General features: G+C 43.6%; 1 protein-coding gene across 12 annotated transcripts in view; it reads right to left on the bottom strand.

The window, feature by feature from the left end:
- AKAP13 (A-kinase anchoring protein 13) overlaps positions 1 to 24968 on the bottom strand; it is a 253883-nt gene that overhangs the window by 179806 nt on the left and 49109 nt on the right. For all 12 annotated transcript variants that reach the window (XM_074317388.2, XM_074317391.2, XM_074317390.2 and 9 more), the window contains exon 2: positions 11937 to 11980. In XM_074317388.2, coding sequence (XP_074173489.2) covers positions 11937 to 11969 — 33 coding nt within the window. In that variant the 5' untranslated portion in view covers positions 11970 to 11980. The remainder of the gene's footprint in view (positions 1 to 11936; positions 11981 to 24968) is intronic.

The raw sequence follows: 24968 nt of genomic DNA, 5'->3' as shown, positions 1-24968 counted from the left end.
GAGGTGTTCTAGTGAAGTCTGCACAGCGGAGGTGGGCCTGGTGGGAGGAGTGACAGATTCCACAGGAGGTTGAAGGTTCAGGAAGGCCCCGTAGAGACAAGTGACAGGAAACGGACTCTGTAAGATGAGCAGTTGGGGGGAATGGGGTGGAGGGGGTGACTGTGTTGCACAGAGGAAGAGATGCGGAAACGGTTTCCCATGGCTGGTGGCTGCACACCCAGAGCTGGAATTACCTGAAGCACCACTGACTCTGCGTGGAGTCCACAGCTGGGAGTTTTAAACTCCCAAATGGTGACTTCAAAATGTTTTCCTTTTTTGCTGCCCCAAAATAAGTTACAGAAGCCTGTCTACAACCTCATTCTAAACCCCTTTTATCAGTTCCATTTGCATTGTGACCTGCTCTGCTAACTAACTACAAAGCAGATCTAATTATTCAGAACAACACACAGAAGAACACATGAGAAATCTTAAATTACATTTAAAAATACTGTGAAAAGCAACATGAAGCATTAGCTCCCTTAACTGACTTGACTGAAAATCACTACTAGCTCTTAATGAGATAACCAGCCGTGTTCAGTTGTACACATCTTGGTATTATTTCCAGTCAATAATCGAGTAGTAATTTACCCAGGAATCTAGCCTTAAAAAGAAGTCACACATCTGTCCTTTTGAAATTACATCCTACTCAATGCGTATGATTTCCCATGTTATCTTTACAATCAACCACGACTGACAACTTAGCAGGCAGCCATTTTTAAAGTCCTAAAGCTGCCCCAACGGCTCTAATTTAATTCATAAGAAAGAAGTGTTCAAAAGCATCCTTTTTGTTCATTTGGGTCATGTTTACACTTCAGAGTGTATCAGAAACATCTGAAGGCCTTACTCAGAAGCGGCTTGTTGGGTCCCACCTGATTCAGCAGATCTGGGGTGGGGCCTAAAAATGTTCATCTCTGACAGTTCCCAGGGGCGCCATGCTGATGGCTGGGGACCACACTTTGGAAACCAGTGTCCCAGACCAACCCAGCTGCAGGTCGGTCCAGGTCACCCCCATACCGACCATCGCTGCGAGGAAACAATTTTGATAAGATCTATATCTTATATTTGAAAAAGGAAAAGCAAGCGGAACTGAGGGCTACAGCCTGGAAATGTGGATGTGCTGTCAGCATCGGGCTTCGAGTTACCAGGTCAAGGGAGGGCGCTGCCACTTAGAGGCCCTGATAGTGACGCTATCCTTACTTGTCGAGATGAGATAAAAAGAGCACGAGTTTTCCGTTCAAATCTCTGTCTGCTTCACCTCTTCCCAGCTTTGTTGCTTCCCCTGCAACATGAGCCTCCCAAGCGGGAGGAAATACCTTACGTGGAAGGTGCTCAATATATGGCAGTTCCTCTCCGCTTTCTAAGCCAACAGGGAAAGAATAGGCGACACACATGTAACGCATGCAGAAGGTGGAAGAGGAAGCCACACATAGGATTATCTGCTTTCACATCGTGTCAAAATACAGGAGAGGGGTCTCCTTAAAACGACCCAGATTCAAAGCTGCTATATGCCCATCTGGGCGATGTGCTTCACAGACACCCCGATTTCACCCTCACTACCACCTGTAGGGTTCTTGTAAAGGCGTGACTGTGCTCCCTCAGGTTCTACAGACTCCCCACTCACTGGTGGCACCCCATGTCCCGCTGCGCCTCAAGGGACACACGTGCGGCTCTTCGATGCCCCCAGTCATCCCACCGGACACGATCCCCCAGGCCGCCCTCTGGAACAGCTGGCTCCTTCTCACAGCCCACTCGGAACGGCAAAACAGCCAAGGGACGGGTCTGCTCACTCCACGGTCCCCACCTTCCTCTCCTCTCCCGCGCAGTGTTCTCTGGGTGCTACTCTCACCCTGTCACTACCGGCCTGGCCAAAACAGCTCCAGGGCTCTCCATCCTGCTGTGGAAAACTTCGTAGGCCCTACGTTAGTGCTGGCCAACAGACTTTTCTGCAGTGACGGAAACACACTATTCTCTGTACTGCCCAACAGGGAAGCCACTAACCACGTGTGGCAACTAAGCGCATTGCATGGGAGGAACTGACTATGTTTTATTTCATTTTAATTACTGTACTTTGCCGTGTATGCGTATAAGGCACACTTTATTGCCCAAATCTGTGAGGGGAAAATAAGGGTGCGCATTATACATGGGTAGTTCTAATTCCTTATCTATGTAAATGTTTAATTCTTTTATTTATGCTTATGAGTTAAAAGTGTCATAATAAATACATGCCAAAATTCCTTTATCATACAAAAAACAAGTACCTAACTATAAACAAATACAATTTGAATTAAAAAATTGAAATGAAAGTTCTTTTCCCCCTGAAAGTTTGGGCCCTAAACGTGGGTGCGCATTCTACACCACCGTCAGCTAGCGACACTACCAGGCACAGAACGACTATCCATGGGACCTCAGCTCCGAGTGTGCTCCGTGTGAACTGTGCTCTCCCGTCAAAGCCAGCTCACTCAGCGCCCCTGATAACACCACGTCAATGCCTTATTTCAAAGACTGTTTCCTTCCCTCCCTCTGCTCTCTGCTCTCTCCACAGCCGACCTCTCCAGGCCAGCAGAACTCCCCACCCTTCCGGGAGGCTTTCCAGTCATTTCCACCCATGTGTCATCTCTGCTATGAACCATCACTGCCGGCATAACTCATCTAGATCTGGAACAGGCACTGCTTGTGCAGTCACGTAACTCCCCCTGCACCTGAACCCCTGTTAAAGAATCTACTTCTCTAAGACCAGACAGTCCATTCTCTTAACAGGTACTTCACAAACACTGAATGAATGAATTAAAGGTACAGAGCGTTACGTTCATTTTGGTCATCCTGACAGCAAGACTTCTCTTCACTAGAAGCAAAAGGAAATTCCATTTTTTTCAGATGCTTGGGAAACACCAAGTTATTGTAAAAGCATCTTGCAGATAGGCCCTGAAAAGTCACTGACCTATGTATCTTCTTCTGCTCTGAAAATGTCAAGGAAAAATAAGAAAATGCTGCCTGCAAATGCAAAACCTATTAACTTCCAAGCAAGTTTCTGGAGACTGATTAAAAAGTCCAACAGAAGGAAACTGAAGGTCTGGTTCGGTAAAAACCATCAAAAGCGACGCTGAGGAACACTTGACTTCCGTATTTCTTCTGGCACTAGTGATAAAGTGTCACTATTTAAACACAGGCCACAGACATGGCTGCAAAGGGCCACCAATCTACAAAATGTTGGAGCTGGCCCACCAGACACGTATTGTTCAGGCAATGGAAGGTAATTCATTTAAGAGATGTGTCGGCTGATAAAGCACTTTGTAGGAGCAAAATGTAATCTAACGGCCAAGCAACAGGCACAGCCACGTTATTTTTAATTCCTGCTATGGAAACCGGGATGCTAAAACGCTGCCATTACCCCACAGGTCCTCTTCTCTACAATGAGGCAACTGAGAACATGAAGCTGGGATAACCTAAATTCAAAAATTTGACTTATGAAAACTCATTCAAGAATCATTTTTTTTAATTGACAGAAATTGTTAAACCTCTTCTTCTGAGCAGGTCTCCACCCTCAGCTTCTGTGGGTTTGGGCTCTGATATCTGTTCTGATTTTTTTTCCCCATAGCAATTAGACATTTATGCAACTTATGAAGTGATCACCCCAATAAATACAGTACCCATCTGACACCATCCATAGCTGTTACATTATTTCTGGCTATATCCCCTCTTCTGTACTTTACATCCCCATGACCACTTTGTAACTACCAATCTGTACTTCTTACTCCCTTCCCCCTTTTTTACCCAGTCCCCCAATCCCCTTCCCTCTGGCAACTACCAACTATCAGTTTGTCCTGTGTATCTATGAGTCTGTTGTTTTGTTTGTTCCTTTTTGTTGTTCTTTAGATTCCACCTCTACGTGAGATCACATGGTATTTGTCTTCCTCGGACTTATTTCGCTGAGCAGAATACCCTCCAGTCCATCCCTATTCTGACCCATCAGCACGCGCAAAGCACATGAATCCACCATACAGAGACCAAGTCTCCACCGAGGCTGGAAACGTAAGCCCAGAGTCAACCAGAATCCAGGGCGGTGGCAGGAAATGAGTCTAGTAAGTTTTTCTCAAGATCTGCATGCGAGTCCAATGGAGATGCTTTCCTGGTCACCTTTATTTAAATGGGCTTTGGAGTCACTCACTGGCTTTGACTCACAGAGGTCCACCAGAGCTGCGCCACCTTCCACAAGCAAGTTACTCCATTGAACCCTCACTTCCCTGGCTGTAAAGTGGAAACAGTAACGAAATCCTACATGTCCGCTGGGAAGATTATACCAGCGAATGTATATTAAGTATCCACCACAGTACCTGTGCCAAGAGTGGGTTCTCAACCAGTACCAGTACCCGAACCTCCTTCCCCTTCCTAGGAAAAGCAGATCATCACCATCAGAAATGGTCCCTATTCTAACAGAAATAATTATAATCATTAGATATTGTTTTGTACATTTGAAATAAAGGCATCCAGCGACAAAGATATTCCTCTATCATCATGTTCCTCTACTGTCATGTAACTGCTCCTCCCAGAAGCAGTTACATGCAAAAACATTTAGTATTAAGGAAAAGGAAGAAAGGAAGGAAAATATAATAAACCACATCTGTCGGGGTTCTGGAAATTTATTTTGTAATTGGAATGGCTCTTCCCCTTGAAAATCTAATAAATGTGGGTTTTATCCCAAACATATGGCAGGTAATGATAATTATCCCACATGTAACCTTGGAGCATGCCTCGGAGAAGAATTTACATCTCACATCTGAGTCTCTCTCTGGTTTTACAAAGCATTTCATTTGGAGGGGGCAACGCCTTTTGGCTTTCCTAAGGTAGACCTAGAGATGGGTTCAATAGACCGCAAATCTTGGGGACACAAAAAATAAGCTTATAATGTTAGATCTGAGAAATGCACCCCAAGCTTTCCCTCTTTCAATGTGTTCTTAAGGTCATTCTAGTTAGTGAATCATCACCAATACAAACCTTCTTGATCAGTGTTGGCCAGGGCCATTCATTAACCACAAAGTACCTATGCCGAAGGGAACACTTTGAAACCAGGAAAGAGCATTATTCTAATTCGGAAAAGCACTGAAAGAGCTGCAAGAGCTGTGAGTTACAAGAAAAGTGCCTATTGTGTCAGGGCCTTGACCTTCCTTTCACTGGTCCTGGCTAAGAAGTCACCCATCCTCTTGAGGAAATTGTAAGTATAAAGACAAGTATCCCACTTTAATTCACTGGGATGGCTATTACAGACTTCCCTACAGCAAAAGTTAGAACACACGTTTATTTTGACCCCTTTTTCCACTTGAGGGATTCAAGTAATAACTATAAACTATTCTCCAATGTGTCTATGCCCCAACATATTACCTGTTCACTCCTCTGAAAAAGCTCCACGCCATCTTTTCAAATATTTGTCTCTTCCAGTCTTCCCTTTGCTACCTTTTTTTCTCTTACTTAGCTCACTTATTCTGAGTCTTGTACTTTTAAGTTCTATGCAGTACTTTGAATCTTAACTAACGACCTGCCTCCTGTAACACTGGCGAGGCTAATAATTTGCAGATTCTGCTACCTGACCAGGTCTATCACGACCTCCATTAAATATTAGGCCAATCCCTCAATCTCCCTGCAGCTCAGTTTCTTCACTCTTCCAGAAGACTGGGCTCAACCTGAAAATACGATTCCTACGACACATCACATTTTTCTCCAGTCCTGACCTTTCTCACAGAGTTCATTCCCACACGTGGGTCATTCACTTGGGTGCACGATGACGTTTTCTCCAGAAGACTACAGTGATGGAAGAGAAAGGAGGTGACCTCCTCTGGCATTTGAGATTAATCCAGGTCTCTTTATTGTTGACACCTATCGGACCGTGTAGAGATTCAGGCCTGGCCTTGCCAGATCTTTTCTAGAACAAGGCTGGGGCCTGAGATAAGAGGCATCCAAAGACCCTTTCCTCTTCCTCCTTCGGAAGTTTAAAAATATGGCTTCCTTTTCAGCTGTTCGTCTGGGGGTGGATTTGTTTACTGTTGCGTGTCCAGTTGCTAGGTTGCTAGGCCCCCGTAGAGTTTAGTGTGTGGGTGGTGGTAGGGCCTATTTTATTTGTTTTATAAATACCAACATTTGCTTCATGTGCCTGGCTTTTCCTCTTATCATCTGACAGCATCCCTCAGCCGCAACCCCTTTTGGGAAAAGTTCATGCTTTTATCTTGAGGGAGAAGGGCACTGGAGCCAAAGGACACATGTACTATATTCATTAAAAAAAAAAAAAAAGTAGTCATGCGGTTTGCTGTATGTAGTTTACTGTGAACAAGTGGCTCAGACCTGAAGTCCCATTAGAACTAAAGATAATAATTCAGGACTGGGGATAACAGGCACTATTTCTAGCAGGCCTTTTCAATTCGCAAATGACTAGGTAAGGTCGTTATTCCACAGAATACATCTCTACAATAAACTTATCAGACATACTGTATAGATTTCCTACAACTGTAAAGGACAGTTACACAGGCACAGTGAAGATACTGTTATCACATTTATTTCTGTTAGAACACCTTCACTCACAAAGATGGCATTACTAACTACTCAGGGCCAAAACAAATAAATTAATAAACTTGGGAAACGAATGACTTTAAGGCAGGTTGTTGTATCAAAAAAGGGTTAAGTTTACTGAAATTTACAGTGTTCTCCAAATTGTATGCCATTCACTCATTTGGCAAACGTTCACTATATTCCGTATTAAATACGGTGTAATGGCTGACTTGATTACATTTGTTTAAACACCGTGTGTGTATCCACAAGGGCCGACACAACTCTCTGTTCAACTCTGTCCAAACCGCAGACAATGAATCACTCAATGCGACATCAGCCCTTTCACCTTAAGAGACAAGGTCGCCCCATGTTAGGAAAATCAAATATGCAAAAGGTACTTTCCAAACCAGAAACTATTGAAGGAGGAAAGTGAGCAATTACACCATCTTCTTTAAATGCCCAATTGCTCTGGAACACATAGATTAAATTATGCAAATTCAACACCACAAAAAGCCAAGGGATAAAAGTTAACAGCTCCAGTAACTGGACAAGAGCATAGCATGTGCCCTAATGTGATACTCCAATAAGGGCATCGTTTATGTAGTACTCCGGCCAAAATTAGGAGAAAACATCATACAAACCCCAACTGCTACAAAGTAACTGGCCTACAACAGTCCAAAATGTCAGTACCATTAAATGACAAAGAGAAGCAGAGGAACTACTCCTGATTAACAAACTAAACAGACAAATACAATGTGTAATCCTTGATTAAATCCTGGATTGGAAAGGGGGCAGGAGGAGGATGCTATAAAGAACATTATGGGGACAATTATAGAAATCTGGATACGGGCTTACATTACATAAGAGTATTACATCAATGTCACAATTCCTGTTTTTGTTAATTGCACTGTGGTTATGAAAGAGAATGTCCTAGCTCTTAAGAAATATATGCTGAAATATTTAGGGGAATAGGGTATGCTGGCTGCAACTTTCAAACGATTCAAAAAAATATGGAATATTAACAACGATAAACAAATGTGACTAAATGTTAGTAAGAGATGAACAGAGGTGAGTTGTACTCCTGCAAGTTTGCTGTAAATTTGAACTTATTTCAAGTAAAACATTTAAAAAAATTTAAAAGATGTGAAATGCAAGATTAACCTTGGGTTATTTTAAAAAGGACTACAGTTGTACAAGTCTCTATCATATTAAGTGCTGTGAGATTTGTGTGTTTTACGTTTCTCAGGATTCAGTGTTTTTCCTTATTTACTAATAGTTTTCTCTCTTCTGCTGATGATATTCACCCCAACAGACCCCAAATATAAACTGAAAGAAAAACGTCCACACACGCTTGTTCTTCTTTTGTGTGTGACTTTTTTCTCTAGGAGCAGAGAATTGACGCCCTCTCCAGTGGCCTGTCAAGTAACAGTCACTTTCTTCACCAAAACAGCATAAGTCCCTGTGACTTGACTTAGAACAAACTACAATGTCACTCTCCTTGTAAAGAACGGGAAAAACGATCGCTCCATTCAGTATTACTGCTATCGGACACAGAAACGTGAAATCCAGAGTTTAAAATTTTCTTCAGCAGAGCCTGTCCAGTTAAATGCATAATCATATTTAAAGCACTTACTTTACTAAGAATGTTCCTCAGGACTGTTATCTAGAGCCTTGCTACCCTAAGAAACACAGCTTTTTTAAGCTTAACAAGCTGTACAGTGATTTCTACGATAAGCCTCTAGAAAATACAGATGGACACCACAATTTTACCACCAATTAGCTGGGCCACCGTATCACATCATCTTCAGAACCCATTTCCTCATCTCTAAAACAGAGAGGTAGAAGTAGATAATATTAAAGTCTTTATTCAGATTCCCTGATGGCAAGTTCAGAAAGTTTCTAACTGTTCTCCTTGCCTCTATTTGCTCCTTCTAAATTATCCTTCACATTACCACTGATTAATTTCCCCCAAACTACTACTGTATTCGTTTCCTATTGCTGTTACAAAAAAATCACTACACACTCAGAAGCTTTAAGCAACACAAATTTATTCTCTTACAATTCTGGAGGTCAGAAATCTGAAACACTTTCAATGGGCTGAGAGATGGGTGTCGGGCTGTGCTTCTGGTGGCTGTAGGCGGAAAACTGTTCCCTGGCTTTTCCCAGCTTCCAGAGGCTCACGGCCCCTTCCTCCTCCTGCAAAGCCAGCGGCTTAGCAGCCACACTTCTCCCTCCGACTCGTGCTTCTCTGGACCCCCTCTCTACCTTTTAAGGACTCTTGTGACTCCTGGGCTACCCAGAAAATTCAAGGTAATCTCCCATCTCAAGGTCCTTAGCTCAATCAAATCTTCAAGTTCCTTCCATCATATAAGATAAATATTTAGTTTCTTGGGATTAAGATGTAGAAACACTGAGGAGCCATGATTCTGCCAACACAACTACTTAGTTACATCAGTCCCCTAATCAAAAACTTCCAATGTCCAAAACCAGACAAAGACATCTGAAAAACGATCTCTATTTTCAGATGACATGGTCTTCTACGTAGAAAATCCTAAGGAATCCACTAAAAAACCATTAGCTAATAAATAAGTTCAGCAAGGTTATAGGTTAAGAGATCAATATACAAAAACCAATTGTATTTCTACATACTAGCAGTGAATAATCTGAAAATAAAATTAGGAAGCTATCATTTACAGTAGCATTAAAAAGAGTAAAATACTTGACAAAAGTACAAAGCTTGTACATTGAAAACTATAAAATATTGGTGAAAGAAATTAAAGATGACCTAAATGAAAGGAAAAGAATTTAGAGTTCAGAAATAATTCCTTACATTTATGATCAACTAGTTTTCAACAAGGGTGCCCAAGATAACTCAATGGGGAAAGAACTGTCGTTTCAGCCAATGGTGCTGGGACAACGAGATATCCTCATGTAAAAGAAGGAAGTTAGATCCTTGCCTTACAGCACACACAAAAATTAACTCCAGAGTCACATACCCAAATGTACAGGCTGAAACTATGAAACTCCTACAAACCGTAGGAGTAAATCTTTGTGACCTTGAGTTAGGCAAAACACTCTTAGCTATAATACCAAAAGTATAAGCAAGGAAGGAAAGACCGGGTGAACTGCACATCATCAAAACGAAAAACTTTTGTGCTTCAAAAGACTCCATCAAAAGTGAAACGAAACAAAAAAAGTGAAACGATAACCCACAGGAGAAAATTTTTGCAAATCATATACCTGAGAAGAGACTGTTATCCATTAATATATAAAGAACACTTACAACTCAATAAAAAGACACATAACCCAATTTAAAAACGAGCAAATAGACAGTTCTCTGTAGATACACGTATGGCCAATAAGCACATAAAAAGAAGTCAAAATCATTAGCATTAGGGAAACGCAAATCAAAACCACAAGGAGATACCATTTCACACTGACCAGGATAGCTACAATGAAAAAGTCAGATAACAGCCAGTATAGGCAATAATATAGAGAAATGGAAAGTTTCAGCCTTACTGGTGGGGATGTAAAATGGTGCAGCTGCTGTAGGAGACTGGCAATTCCTCAAAACGTTAAACACAGTGATCATGTAACCAAGCAATTATATTCTTAAGTATATACCCAAGAGAAATGAAAACATATGCCTACGCGCGCGCGCACGCACACACACACACACACACACACACACACACACACAAATTGCTGTTCACAGCATCATTATTCGTAATGGCCAAAAAGTGGAAACAACCCAAATCCCTATCAACTGATAAATGGATAAAATAAAATGTGGCCTATCCATACAATGGAATGTTATTTGTCAATACAAAGAACAAAGTACTAATGCATGCAAAACATGAACCTTAAAACACTATGCTAAGTGAAACAAGCCAGAAGGTTGCATGATTCCATTTCCCTCAACTTTCCAGAATAGGAAAATCCATGAAGACCTAACGTAGATAAGTAGTTGTCTGGAGCCGGGAGGAAGGGGCACGGTGAGTGACTGCTAATGAACGTGGGGGTTTTTTTGGGGCAATAATGAAAATGTCCTGAAAATGAAGTAGGTAATGGTTATAATTACACATCTATGAACGTACTAAAACCCACTGAATCATAAATTTAAATGGGTAAATTTTATGCTATGTGAATCATAACGCAAAAAACTGTTTTTAAAAATCCAAGGATTTGGTTCATGTTTAAACCCAGTGGTGAACATAAAGTCTCTCCAAGTAGTCTGGAAAGAAAATAAGGATATAAAGTATCTTCTAAGGATGCATGTATTTTTCTTCAAATGCCACACTTAACATAAAAATCATCTATGCAGCAGTGTTCTGTTAGAAAAGTATATGCCTGTTATTAACACGGCGTGGTTAAAAATAAATGCATAACACGAGTGGCAGATTTGAAATCAACACCATGCAAATCTCCTCAGTGACCACAAAATAAAACCCCGCACCTTTGTTTGCCTTCACCACTGAGCCCCCACCGTCCTTGTAAACTGATGGCCCATTATTCCCCACACAAATGGAGTTGGTCAGACTTTCCACTACCCGCCCTCCCAGCACTCATCACACACCACGCTCACCGCCACCCGTCCCGCTACCATCTGCCTCGTGTCTTGAACAAATTCTGGGGACTTTTCACCCAACAAAATGTTCCTTATTCTTCGAGGCCTGACTCAAGTCCTCTCCCATCACAGAACTGTTTCTCGGCCTCTCCAGACGATACCAACCCAAACTCCACTGGCCTCTCACAGCTCAAACTACCCATCCCTCTTAGGGGACGCCTCCACGACAGGCACTTTTCACCACCCCGATTCAGCTAATTCACTCTCACAACACCCCCACCACCAACAAAAAGTCACCCAGACCTTACCTTTTCTAGCCCTGACTCATTCATTTATCCATTTCATCCTCTAATTCCCTCACTTTAGGGAGATGATGTCTCAACTTTTACTCAGACTCCTAAACAGCACTCTTGCCAGTGACAGAGCGCCACCTAGTTGTAACACAGGGTAACGCACAATGGCAGGAGGAAGATGTCCATACACTTTTACAGAAATGCCCTGTAGGTAAAAAGAAGCCACAATATCCTTTTGCAGGGAATTGTCATCTGTGAGCATCTGTCACCCCCACTAATTTAGCTCACAAGTCTTACAGCTATTTGTTCTCAACTCAGTGCCATGAACTTATTATCATTTCGTATTTCCTACATCAAATTCAATTTCTGAAGTGTACTACGCCAATACATTCACATGCAGATGGTTACAAATTCCTTTGAAAATCACAAGAGCTTTGTTTTAGTTTAACATGTAAACAGCATAGATAAGTATGGAGTGAAAAGAGATCTCATGCTTTACTCACATATAATGGAGCTTGTTGTGGATTAAGTTTCATGACCCAGGACACTGAAAGAAAAGAGAGAGAAATAAATGAGAATACAATTAAAAGTTAGCATCAAAAATATAAAAACCACCTAAAGTCCCAGATGCCAAGCACAGCTATCTGAGCACACTCAGAAGTCTGAGGTTACGGGATACTGGGAAGGCAAGGTCAAAGATTGCAAAACTCCTTGCAGCCCAGATTCAATCTTTTCAAGTGGAGAGAAAGATTTTCTGACTGAAAAATAAAGACAAAAGGCTTCCTTGTCATAGAAGTTTACAACGAACAGACCATTAAACGAACAGACCATTCAATGCAGTTCCCAGTACAGCAAAAACAGTGTATGTTTAGTTGGGCTTTTACATAATCCCCCCAATTCACAAAATTCCACTTAACCAGAGGCCGGTTAAGCCCGGCCCAGTCTCAGCAGGGAGCTTGGGGAAAGGGAGACAGGACCACTAGGGCTCTCTCTTCCTCTCTGCCCTTCCCTCGGGCAAGGGCGGCTATAGCTGGCCTCCAACAACTATAAGATGTCGCCATCCTCAGAATTAACAGCTGAATTCCCTTCTGTTACTTTCATTAAATGGATTCTCACAAAAAATCTTACGCAGACCTTCAGATTGCAGAATATATTCCTAAATATTAAGAAGACCACTCATCGGTACGTGGGTGACCTGGACAGGCCAGGACTTCATCTAAGCGAAAATAGTTCGGTCCAGAATCGTGGGCTTCGGAAGGGCAGGGCCTTTGCCAAACACCCCAAATTTGAGAGTAAGCTGATCCCTTCTTCGTGTCAGAAAAGCAGACCCAATTAATTTCACTATAATTTGATCTAAAGAAGTATCTTACCCATAATAAGAAAGTAAATAAAGACATATACTAATCAGCAATATAAGCAACAGTACAGGGGCCGGGCTGGTGGCTCAGGCAATTAGAGCTCCATGGTCCTAACTCCGAAGGTTGCCGGTTCGATTCCCACATGGGCCAGTGGGCTCTCAACCACAAGGTTGCGGGTTCGACTCCTCAATTCCCACAAGGGATGGTGGGCTTCGCCCTCTACAACTAAGATTGAACACGGCACCTTGAGCTGAGCTGCCGCTGAGCTCCTGGATGGCTCAGTTGGTTGGAGTGCGTCCTCTCAACCACAAGGTTGCCGGTTTGACTCCCACAAGGGATGGTGGGCTGCGCCCCCTGCAATGGACCTGGAGCTGAACTGTGCCCTCCACAACTAAGATTGAAAGGACAACTTGACTTGGAAAAAAAGTCCTGGAAGTACACACTGTTCCCCAATAATCTCCTGTTTTCCTTCCTCAATAAAATCTAAAAACAAACAAAAAACAGCAGTACAGAAATTCACTCATACATGGAAAAAAAAAGATAAAAGTCCCACAACTGGCGTTCTACCAGAGTATAAAATCTGACTATTAACTGAAATCCAAACAGCATAAATTGAAGGTTATCAATGACCAAATGTTTAGAAAAAAGAGCAATGTCTTAGCGATAACACACAATTTAAACCTCACAGATCTGCCAGTTTGGTCAGGCCGTGTATGTCCAAGATTAAGGATCACACAGGGGGGAAAAAAATCTATAGCCAGGCTCTTAAACCCACAGGCTTCAACGTCTTCTGCTGGACACAGGCCGCAGGGTGCTGGCAGCCAGCTGGCTCCCCCCCCCCCACTGACTGACCACCCCCATGCCCACCCCCACTCATGCACCCTCCACACTGAATCGGATTTCCTAGTTCAGGGCTCTCTTCTCGTCCTGCCCGCCTTCATTTAATGAGTTCTGTTCTCATAGCTGCTAAAATCACCTGCAGAAATCCACGCTGAAAATCAAGCTTGAGAAATGTAGCAATGACCAACCCTTTTAGTAGGGGGAAAAAAAAAAATCAAGATTTCCAGCCCATCAGATTCAAATAGCAACCATGAATTAAGAAGAGCGATTAAAGAGAGAGATTGAAGCGCCTGAGTACTTTCTCAATGCCTTAAATATCCATTTAATTTAAAATTAAGTTCACTGTGCTCACTGGCCCTTTTAATCAGCTTTCCAGGTCCTGTTCAGACTTGCCTGGGACAAAGGATTGGAAAAAACCTACAAATTTAGGAACCAATTTGTCTTTTCTGAAATATTCTTGTCATCACAAGCGAAGACATATCAGGGGGAACTGAAACAGGAATTAACACCTTGGTGATCCCTAAGGATCAGAGAAATCTATGGAGACACACTAGTGACTAACCAGTCCTCTGATGTTTCTGGATTTGCCAAGAAATTGAGGGTGACTGTGTGTAAGGACCACAAACATCAACCTACGGGAGCGGCTCCCACTGCGTTTGCACGAAAGAGCTGGGGGAACTCACATGGCTGTCAGGAAGGGCTGGTGCCACCTGAACAGTTTGGAATTATAAACTTGTCTAAACATATTTCACATTCAAAACCCATCCAAGTTGTTCTGACGTCAGGATTAAAAGTGTCTGTCCTCCAGCACTGGTCAAAGGAAGAGGTCATTGTTACGCTGGCAACACAGGCTGTTGAAAGAACGAATCTGTCAGAAGTCATCAAGGCCATGACCCCAGAAGCAATGGATTGGTAAGTTCAGGTCGCCTTTAGGCTTCAGCAGTGATGACACTCTCAAGGGGAAAGAGAGCACTAACATTTATAGAGCTTTATATCCAATATCATATTTAATCCCCATAAAAAGATATTCTTTCTCCCCCCCCCCCCCATTTCATTGGTGAAACAAATTGAGTCTTTGGGTGATTAAATTATTTAACACAAATGTCAAGAAGTGGGAGAACGTCAAACCCGGTCTGAAACGTATGCTTTTCCCAAAAGCTGAAGAGGACTCCTGCTAACCACCTCCATCTACAAACTGGCTCCCCCCTCTCGCCCTCATTGTACAAACAAGACAGATTCTCCCTGACTTTGTCAATTCAGCTATCACTGTGGCCTACAATGTGCCAGGCATTCCTCAGGGCACTGAGGGTACAGCCGCTTCACAGAGCTTATTCCAGGAGTAACACACATAAATAAAACATTAAAATCAATGGTCTTCAAACAGTGATAAGTTCCATGGCAAAAAGAAAAAAACAAAACAAAAAGGAGACAGAATAGCAAATGAGTAGGATACCATTTTAAAAGCCTCTCTCAGGTGACATTTACCCCAAAATTTAAAGATTAAGAAGAAAAGTAATACAAACGACCGGTGTTCCAGACCGACAAACTGGTCCTAAAACTGAGAAGTCAGAGTTCTGATGCTAACCCACCAAAAACTTGCTACATATGTCAACTGATGGTCAATGGTTGTTCACACCAATTCACCGCCAACAGGAATCCCCAATCTGGGGTGCGGTGAAGGAGGAGACCTTATTCAATGCAAACAGCTCAACTGTGACAGTGCGGCTGGGGAACAGCACAGTTTGGAGAAAACTCAGTAGTGTTATAAGTCAGTCATGACAGAGCACGTCCGTGAGGCGGCTCTCGGCTGAGGCCCGTCTCCCATAGACAGCTCAGCTCTGCTCTCCACCTGCTCTGCTCCGCTGAGGTCCAGCGAGAAGTCTTTGGTGTTGCAGCGGCAGCCAGGAAACCACCATGAGTGGTGGGAAAGGAACATGCACTCTGAGCTGGAGGGAAGCTGACTTATACAAAGAGAAGTCCCCGCCCTGGTCCCTGATTGGTCCATTCTCATGCAACTGGAGACTCCAAATCCTCAGTTTGACTCCTCCAGAAAGCACTGTCCTGATTGGTTGGAATGGAGCCGCTCTGATTGGTCGGTGAAGATGCTGATGGGGATATAGCTGTGCCAGGTCCAATTGGATGGGGAAAGTGTAGACCCTACTGGTTGAAACTCTTTTATAAAGGCTCTAGCTCAGCTGTCAGGAACAAAGGGCAGGCAGGCAATTCAATGCAGGCTTCTCCCTGAAGAGCAGTTTACGTGAGGGACCCCTGTGTAGAAATGGCTGCTGGGTTCGGCTTTTAAATTTGAGCCGTTAGCCACCAGGTATCTTGGTAGGTATCTTCTTTCTCGGGACCAACATATATAATGCATTAACTTATTTTACACATTTAAGCAAACTTACTGTACTTGAGAACCACATTCTAAAGGAAAGAGTATATTATAGGAAGACAGTCTTTAGCTCTGAGTAAACGCACTTAGAAACAAAACCTATACGCTAAGACCAACTACAAGTGTTTGTTTTATCAATAGACTTGATGAAGCTTTCCCAAAGGGAAAATTTGAAAAATGTACTATGCCCAACTAATGATTTCATCGAGGAATTTTAGAGAGAAAAACCCTACAATTTCTTCCTTATCCGGTAACTAGTGAATAACTGAGCAAGTTCACAAATTTACAGGGGCTGCTCTCACCTAACACAAGTACAACACATGACAGACACAGTGAGACAATAAAGGCTGCATACCATTTGAAAGTCTACAAAGGAAGGAAAATATCAAAATTCAAAGACTAAAATGATGTGGTTAAAAGTATGTTCATCAAATCTTCTACTCAGTAGTAACCAGCTAAGAGTTCTGAGAAGTCATACATTTGAGGGGTGTGAAACAGTAACAAGCACAGTAATTATTTTTTTTCTTCCCACATTTCCCATGTTTTCCCAAAATACTGTAAGAAAACAAATTTAATATTGCACTGTTGTATACAAATAACGTTTACTTTGTCACCCAATTTTAATGCCACTATCTCAATTACATAAACCTACATTCTCCCACAATGCCCACATGTAAGAAATCTCAGGGCGCTTTAGATGAGAGAAACAAAGACTATGGCTACAATCTCTTCCTGCACTTTCATGTCAACTCTCACCAGCCTTTCTTCACAGAGTGTTCTGTGCACACACCCTCACCAGGATGCACCAGCACTGGGTGCACAATGCTTATAAAGGTTAACGGTAGCAAGTTTTGGAACTTTTTGCAATTCACGCTCCATGCAAAGGACTATGTAGAAATACAGTCATTAATACAGGCTCACACAGAAACTCGGGCATGAAATGATGTGGCACTTTGATTGGTTGGGGGGAAGCAAAGGACAGGAAGACCGTCCCCCACCAATGTGTCTGAACAAATGAATGCAAAACAACCTTAGAAGCTCAAAAAACAAAAACAAACAAACAAAACAAAACAACAAAGAACCATACACACACCTAAATAAAAAATTGGTTTCTACAGGAGGGGTCAGCAAACATTTTTTGTAAAGAGCCAGATGGTAATTATTTTAGTCTTTGCAGGTCAGATGGTCTGTGTTACGATATGTAAATGAAAAGGTGTGTCATGTTCCAATAAAACTTCTATTTACAAAAAGGGGCAGCAGGCTAGGTTTGGCCAGTGAGCCACAGAATGCCAACTCCTGTTCAGAAACTAGCCAGCTGCCTCTTAATCAGGCAAAGAAGCAGTGCCCTCATTCAACAGCTTCACACATCTCAAAGCTATTTTCAGCTAAAAATCACTTCTCAGTACAGGAAAGGCATAAGATGCTGCATAATATTCTCCAGACAAGAAATCAAATAAAATGGGTAAGCACCCCAAGTTCAGTCTCCTTAGGTGCAGAAAGAGCATAATAACTCCTGCCTATGTCAAGGGGTTGATGGGAGAGTGAAAAGAGACAAGTCAAGCACAGTGCTTAAACACACCGCCCGGCACACAGCAGAAGCCACAGGCTCCTCCTTGCCAAGTCTCTGGGTCTCAAAGGAGACTGACCACCAAGTGAAATACTGCGAAAACCAGAAATGGTTACATGAAAGGCTTCAGGTACACCAGAGGTGCATTTCTGTCTTAAGATATAGTGGTGGGCAAATTATCAGTCTAAAATGTAACAAAATAATCAGAAAAGAATCTGGAGAACCAAATATCAAAATGTTAAGTATACATATGTCTGGGGACTACAGGGAGTTTTCATTCCTACGTTATCTGTTTCTTAAGCACAACTATTCAAATAATGAACAGATACTACTTTTATAATCAGGAAGAAAACATTCACAGCACATCTGTTAAAAGTCCCCCGTCATTCAATGCATCACAACTGACCTGGAATTGAATAAAAAGACTCTTCCTATATGTGCAAACTGTAATCTACAATCTGTACTAATGGTCCCTAGAACTGATAAGAGAAAGGCAATTAAAACAGAAATGTCTGTACCTTTATGTATATAACATAAACCAAACTCACTGTGCTTTAGTCCTACCCACACAGTACACTAGAGAACCCTGTAACAGGTACTCTGCAATTAATGAAATGTCCGCGATTGAGGGGAACCACAGGCCCCCCAGCACTGTATCAGGTAATTACACTGCAAACTGCAAACTCTCTTAAACCTGTTGGCTTGGTGAGCTCAGCCCATTTCCCAAGGACCGGCTGTTCAGGTCTGACAAACTCATCACTTCAATGGACATGGGCTTCGTTCTTCACAACAGGGAAGATTCCAAATCCACAAAAAAGAGGTGCAAAGCACCCCCAGTTTCAGTAGAAGGAGGGCAGGTGTTTGGGACTCAGCCAAGTATAAACAGACTGTTTTACCTACAGCGCACTTGCATGGCAGGACGTGCTTTAGACACAGCTGCACGGCCGGGGACCTGCTCACACTGGGCTACAGCCGCCTTCGAAACCCACACACATTTGGGGTGAGGGCAAACATGGCAGCGACAGTGCGTACTCTAGATTCTTGTACAGCAGTCAATGTTCAGGAAAGTAACAGGCTCCAAAGACTCCTCCACTCCTAAGGCGCCTGGGCTGGTGGTGGCGAGAAACACGTTCTGCACTGGCTGGGGGGGCGCGGTGGGGGCAGCATGGAATTCTGAACAAAAGAAGCGGGTTACACAAGGGAAAAGGCCTGATGAAGACGTCAAGTTCTACACAAAATATAAAATACTGCACGCACCAAATAGATTTCCTAAACAAGGGACTGAGGAAATCTTGCAGGAGTCTAATAAATGATTCCTTCTGTTTACACCTTCATTAAATAATAACTGAGTGGTTAGCCTTAAGCGGCGACTCTCAGATCTCAGCGCACCAGCACCTCAGTTGGAGGCCCGGTGACACCAAGCCTGTTCTTTCCATGCCCCGCCCCCACTCCCACCCTCAGAGTCCAAATCAGAAGACCGGACCCAGTGCGGTTTGGCCTTCGAATCACGGACCATACTTTGGGAAACAAAGGTGTCTGATTTTGTGTCCCAACTTATGTCTGGTTCTCTCGAGGCACAGTGAGCCCTGCTCTGTCCCACCATCGCATGACGTGGTACGCACTAAGCACCAGAAAAAAAGCCAAGCACTGGTCACAACTGGGGTGAGATACAGAGGGGGCCCTACGGCGGGTACACAGGACATGAACAGAGCGAAGAGTCCAACACAGGGAAACACGCACAGGAAGGACAGAGCGAACTCAAACAAGACACTCAACAACACAAACAGTAACACCCAATGCACTCGTTTAATTTCTTATCAGTGCCGGATTCCCCGGTGAGCCTGAATTTAGGGCAAACATATACACACAAAGTTAATTATTGTGGAATAAAAAAAGCAGAAGTCTTACCACGATAGTTAATGAAAATAATGAAAGTTTTTGATAATTTAAAAATCAGAACTCTTTCTTCCCCTCATCTTAGAGCTTACTTTGAAATTCATATGGGAGAGCACACCATCTTTTCAGGGCTTAGGGCCTCCTTTTCTTTATATGTGTGTACGAGAATCTCCCTGGCACATAAAGACTAAATGGCATAAAGACTCTAAATTCCTGAGCCCCTAAAATATTACATGTATACATGTTCAGCTTTAGGGATAAATGATACATGGCCCCTACCAATTTAGTAAGGGGCATATACATGCAAACAGGTAATTATATAACAGTATGGTATGTACAGTAATAAAACTTTTACAAGGATCAGGAAGGGGCAATACACTCTCTCGAGGTGGAGACCCAGGCAGAGCTGACTGGAGGCGGCCAACCCTGAGGCGTGTCACCCAGTGGACACAGCGGGACAAGCGCAGGGTCATTCAGAGGCACGACGGCTCAGTGCGTTCAGATCTGTAGAGAGGAATGCCAAGTGCAAGCAGGAGACGACGGCAGAGGGCGCAGGGCAGGCACCCCTGTGAATCCACATCCCTCCCTGCAAGCTGCTTAGCCTCAGAAGCCAAGGAGGGGAGACGGGAGAAAACCCACAAACCACTGTGACACTAAAGAAATGACAGCCATACCATGGCACGAGCATCAGCAAATCTCCCCTTTGGTTTCCTTCTTTTCTTCCATTGTCTTTTCTTTCCCTCCTTTTCTTTTTCGCTCAGTTCAAATTTTTGTTCATTCAGGACTACAGGTTCAAAGATTCATAAAAGGTAGCAATGGAAGACGTTTGTCATCACGTAGCCTAACGTCTAACCCAGACAGAGCAAGTGTTCGGGGAGCGAGCGTTAACAGCCAGTAAGGCCAGGCCAGACCCCACCGTGGGTTCCCTGAGGAGCAACAAGTGATGGCTGGCTTTTCCATCAATCCCCACAGACCCTGGGGTCCTGATCCCAAACCCCAGCCAATCCCTGTTGGCCCCAGAACTTTACAAGTAGAAGGGGTCTCAGAAGCAGCCCACATGCCCCTTCTCCCCCAGCAGGAATCACTGCCAGTCTACCTGCCTCTGCTCGTAGGCGTGAGTGCCAGGGTCTCACCACCTTGAGAAAATGTCTCCATGCTCCACCTGCACCCTGACTCAACCTTCCTAGAAGGCTACTTTCATTCTGGAGCCCCCTGCCCGCCCAGTAGTAAGCAGTCGCTGAGACAGGTTCCTCTGGGGCAGCAAACTCTTCTCTTCAGGACATCCTAGGGGATGGCACTAACATCTGCCCTGACTCAAGGTAAGATGAGAAAAGCTTAAAAATAAAATGTGATCGCAGTTTTGGGGACACCTTTAATCCGTCTTAGTTTTTCTAGAGCTTCCCCCTTAAAGGTGGAGCCTGTATCCTGGGGCTCATAAGCCCAGAGCTGCATCTGTGGACACACGGCAGCTGGGCACGGGCAGTGGCCAGCAGAGACCAAACCTTCACATTTCCTTTATTAAACATTCAATATATTTATTTTACACCAACTTTCGGTACGTCCCTTTGAGGAACGATGGCGATAGTAACGGAAGAAATGACTGCAACGTCCTCGTCTACACTGGACACAATCTGCTAAGCATTCAGGAATTCTTAACAACCGCAGGAGAAGAATGCCAAGCTGGGAATGAGAATGGCAGTATCAGTCAGAGGAGACAGATCAGCCTGCATCCGGGGTGTCACTCTGGCACATCTGGCTGCATTACCCTGGACAAGTTACTTAACTTCCACGCTTGATTCTCATCTGTCAAATGGGGGGCAGTAAGAACAACAGAGCAGGGCAAACCGTTTAATACACTGGAAGTCAGCAAGAAAACACTCAGTACATTAAGTTCCTGTTCTGCCGGCCTTGTGTGAGCAACGACCTCCTAACCCATTCAACTCCCATGTCCCCTGGCCCATCCGAACGCTGTGCTGACCCCTAATTCTAAATAAAGGGCATCGCTGAGGGGATGGTAGACGCCAACAGAGAAGGTGCACTACTAAATATGCACTTTATGTTCGAGGAACTCTCAGAAGCCATCCAGGCTCCCCACGCCCCTTCTGCTGTCTCTGGACAGTGCTCAGTGCGTTACCTATGAGCCTCGTTTAGCTCTGCCCCCCCCCTCCACACCCCACACACTCACACCGTCCCCCCAGCTCCTGCACGCCCCGTCTGCATGCACCACGCTCGTGACAATGCCCTCCACCCTTGCTGGTTTTGCTCTTAGGACGACCGCTGGTCATCTAACCCACACAACCAGCAGCAAGCACAGGCTGCCTTGTAGTTTTACGTCTGCGCTCGCCTTTGCTCCGTAACTTGTTTATTCTGGCCCGCCTCATTGCAGACGCCATCTGTACCACCCCTCCACACCCCCACTGTTCCTGCCATAGCTTCGGGCACAGGGCTGAGCACCCAATAAATACCCAAGAAATACTGACTGGCGTGCACAGCAGAGACAGAAATTAACCGGCAGCTTTTCTGTACCACTTGATGGTAAAGGATCCCCAGCTACAGCTGTAAGAACAACAATCAAAATCCAAATACCTAAGGTCTGTCTAGTCCCAGAAGGTGAATCCAGAAGCTCATTAAAGGTAGTGGGGACCTTGCCAAGTGTAGTCCAGCCTGATCAACATGCTTAACGGGCCAAAGACGTACCAGGGAGCAGAGTGGAGGAATTCCACAGCATCCACCTGGCCGCAGAGCAGAGGGGAGGGCGAGGCGCTGCCAAGCCCTACACTTACGCTCCCACATCATGGCCGGTGCCTCTGGTAAGAGGACACATGCACGTGTTATTTCAATTCTCTTTTGGTGTTTAACCCAGGCTTGAGGTTTCCTGCAAAAGAATAAAATGGTTTCTGCTGCCTTGCAGAGATCTATATGGAGAAGAAAAGTCCAAATGGCTATTCCACAGGTGAGCATTTTGCCGCCAGCTGTATCCTGTTATCCAAAGGAAACGGAACTATAAGCTGCCAGGAGGTCCAGACCCAGGAGAGTAAGACCATCAATTCAATAAACGCCGACACTCTTATCCCTGTGCGAATAAGAATAAGAGACTTTAAATTTAGAAGAATTCACACACACAGCTGGCTTTTATGTAAATTACCTTCAGAGGGGGTTAAAATAGATATCCGGTAAAGAGATCGCCAAATTCAAGCCTTTATATTTCCTTTCATCCTCCCCAACCTTTATCATCCATAAAAGCAAGCAGCGCAAGGGACTAAGCCACTTATAAACCATTTGGAAAGACTAATACAGGCAAGCGGACCTTGCTGAGCTGGATGGCCCGACCTGGACCGATCCCAGGGCCCAGAGTGGCTCCTCTGCTAGGAATTACTCAGGACGCACAGTTTACCTTCCCGGACACATTACACAACAAAAGCACTATTGGATTATTCCCGTTTAAGTGGCAGGCAGAAGAGGTGTTACAAATAGATACTAGAAATGTTTCAATGTTGTAAATGGCTAAAATGGTTATTTTGTCTCAGGGATTTTTGAGACATTGTCTTCAAGGAAAGAACAGAACTGTTTCTCAGCCTTTCACTACATAAGAAAGGTATCGCTCAGTAAGCTCTCCTCCAAATACCACCCAAACTGGTGCTCCAGGAACTTGAAAGTGCACTCAGAACATCCACAGTAGAAGAAGGGGAAGTTCCTACACATTTTGAAAACAGAGCTGTGTTTACACAAGCTGTGGCTTATTCTGCTTGGCTATTAATAAAGATAAGTCACTTTCAATTCCGACATACTTCGCAAAACAAATGTAACAAGTGGTTGACAATTTTAAAATAATGGGTAAGATTACATCTCAACTGAGTAAAAAATCAACTACTAGGTTAAAAAAAATTGTGTTCTGCAATTTCTTCTACGTTGATCAATTCACTGAAAATGGTTTAAGAAAATGATTAAAAAGGCAACTTTGCATCAAATTAAAAAGTTACTGCAATCTAAGTTTGGGTGGCATTACATTTGTTCTGGACTTAGAAATAACAGATACAAAAGAAATTGTAGAGATTCCCTGAATTTCAAATTTTCTGAATTCTTCATAATGGGAAGAATTATGAGAGGGCCATATATGTTAAGAACTTATCCAACAATGTATGAATGGGAAATTAATTTCCCCACATGAACTAAGTTACAAAATAAAGTTGTCATAAAAATACAGACCGTGTTGATGGAAGGAGAACGGACTCCGGGTGGGGAGCACACAATGTGATTTATAGATGAGGGATTACAGAATTGTACACCTGAAACCTATGTAACTTTACTAACAATTGTCACTCCAATAAACTCGAATAAAAAAAAAAATACAGACCTGATGTTTAAAGCATCTTAGCAGTTCTAGCTGTGTATGAGCCGATAAATGGCACTTAATAGAAATGCGTAATAATTACTGTTTCTAGTAAATGCGGAAACGGGCCACAATACCATGCACGAGACTCCAAATAATATCGTTAAGCTAGAGAAAGTCACGCATTTACTACACAATAGATTTCCTCTAACATTACAACACTTCAAAACTCAAAAAATATATAGTACAGGTAGTTCATCTAATCAATATGCTATAGAACAACCCAAGTGCTAAGAATTTGGTCACAATGAGCAGACCAAATTGGCTACTTTTCCTGGGAATCTTCAAGATGAAAAAGGAAATTCATTTAAGGGGAAAAGACTGAAGAGTTTGGGGCATACTATCCTAAAAGTAACACTTGCTTTGCAGGCCTTGTTTACTGGGGGTGAGGAGCTCCGTCTTCAGAGAGCCCAGGCCATCCAGAAAGGAAGTCCACGTGGAAGGGGATGAGGAGACAGAAGACGTACAGCAGGCAAACCAAAGGTACACAACAGTCATTCACTGCAACAAATACGTGCGTGCGCGCTCCAGCAACTGGACAGAACAGCAAACTACAAATAGTCCAAATAAACTCTCCAGAGAGCCGAGATCTTGGCTTTCTGACTCTCCACATAAATTAAGTAGGCCCCACAGCAGGACTCCCCTCTCCAGCAAACAGTGGGTCCAGCACTAGAATAGTCATGGTTAGAAGGCGGCCAGATGCAGACTGATCTGAAGGACAGAGGAACTTGCTCCAAAAATCGGAGACCGCCAACTGCCAAAGCGAAGAATCGCACCTTGCCCATCGCATGTCAACTGATGACAGGCCAGGCTGCTGTGGCCCCTGGAAGAGGCTGTGGGGGAGGAGAGAGCTGGAGCCCAACCCCTTGCTAGCTATGAGGGCTTTACTAGTCCTGAAACAGAGATAAAAATCACCTGCCTCTGAGAACTGATGTCGGTCAAATAAATCTGTAGGGCGCTAAGGTGGGGCAGTAGTGGTGGCGAGCGGATGTTCCCCTGACAGCAGCCCAGCAAACAGGCATGCCTGACTGGGGACAGCCAACAGAAAAACAAAACAAAATAGCAATGCAAGATGGGAAACAAGCAGCAAACCAA

The sequence above is a fragment of the Rhinolophus sinicus genome, chromosome 13 (genome assembly GCF_057876585.1).
Source record: "Rhinolophus sinicus isolate RSI-liver-muscle chromosome 13, RSI-T2T, whole genome shotgun sequence".
NCBI classification, from domain to species: Eukaryota; Metazoa; Chordata; class Mammalia; order Chiroptera; family Rhinolophidae; genus Rhinolophus; species Rhinolophus sinicus.
This window is presented reverse-complemented; position numbering and strand designations above follow the sequence as displayed.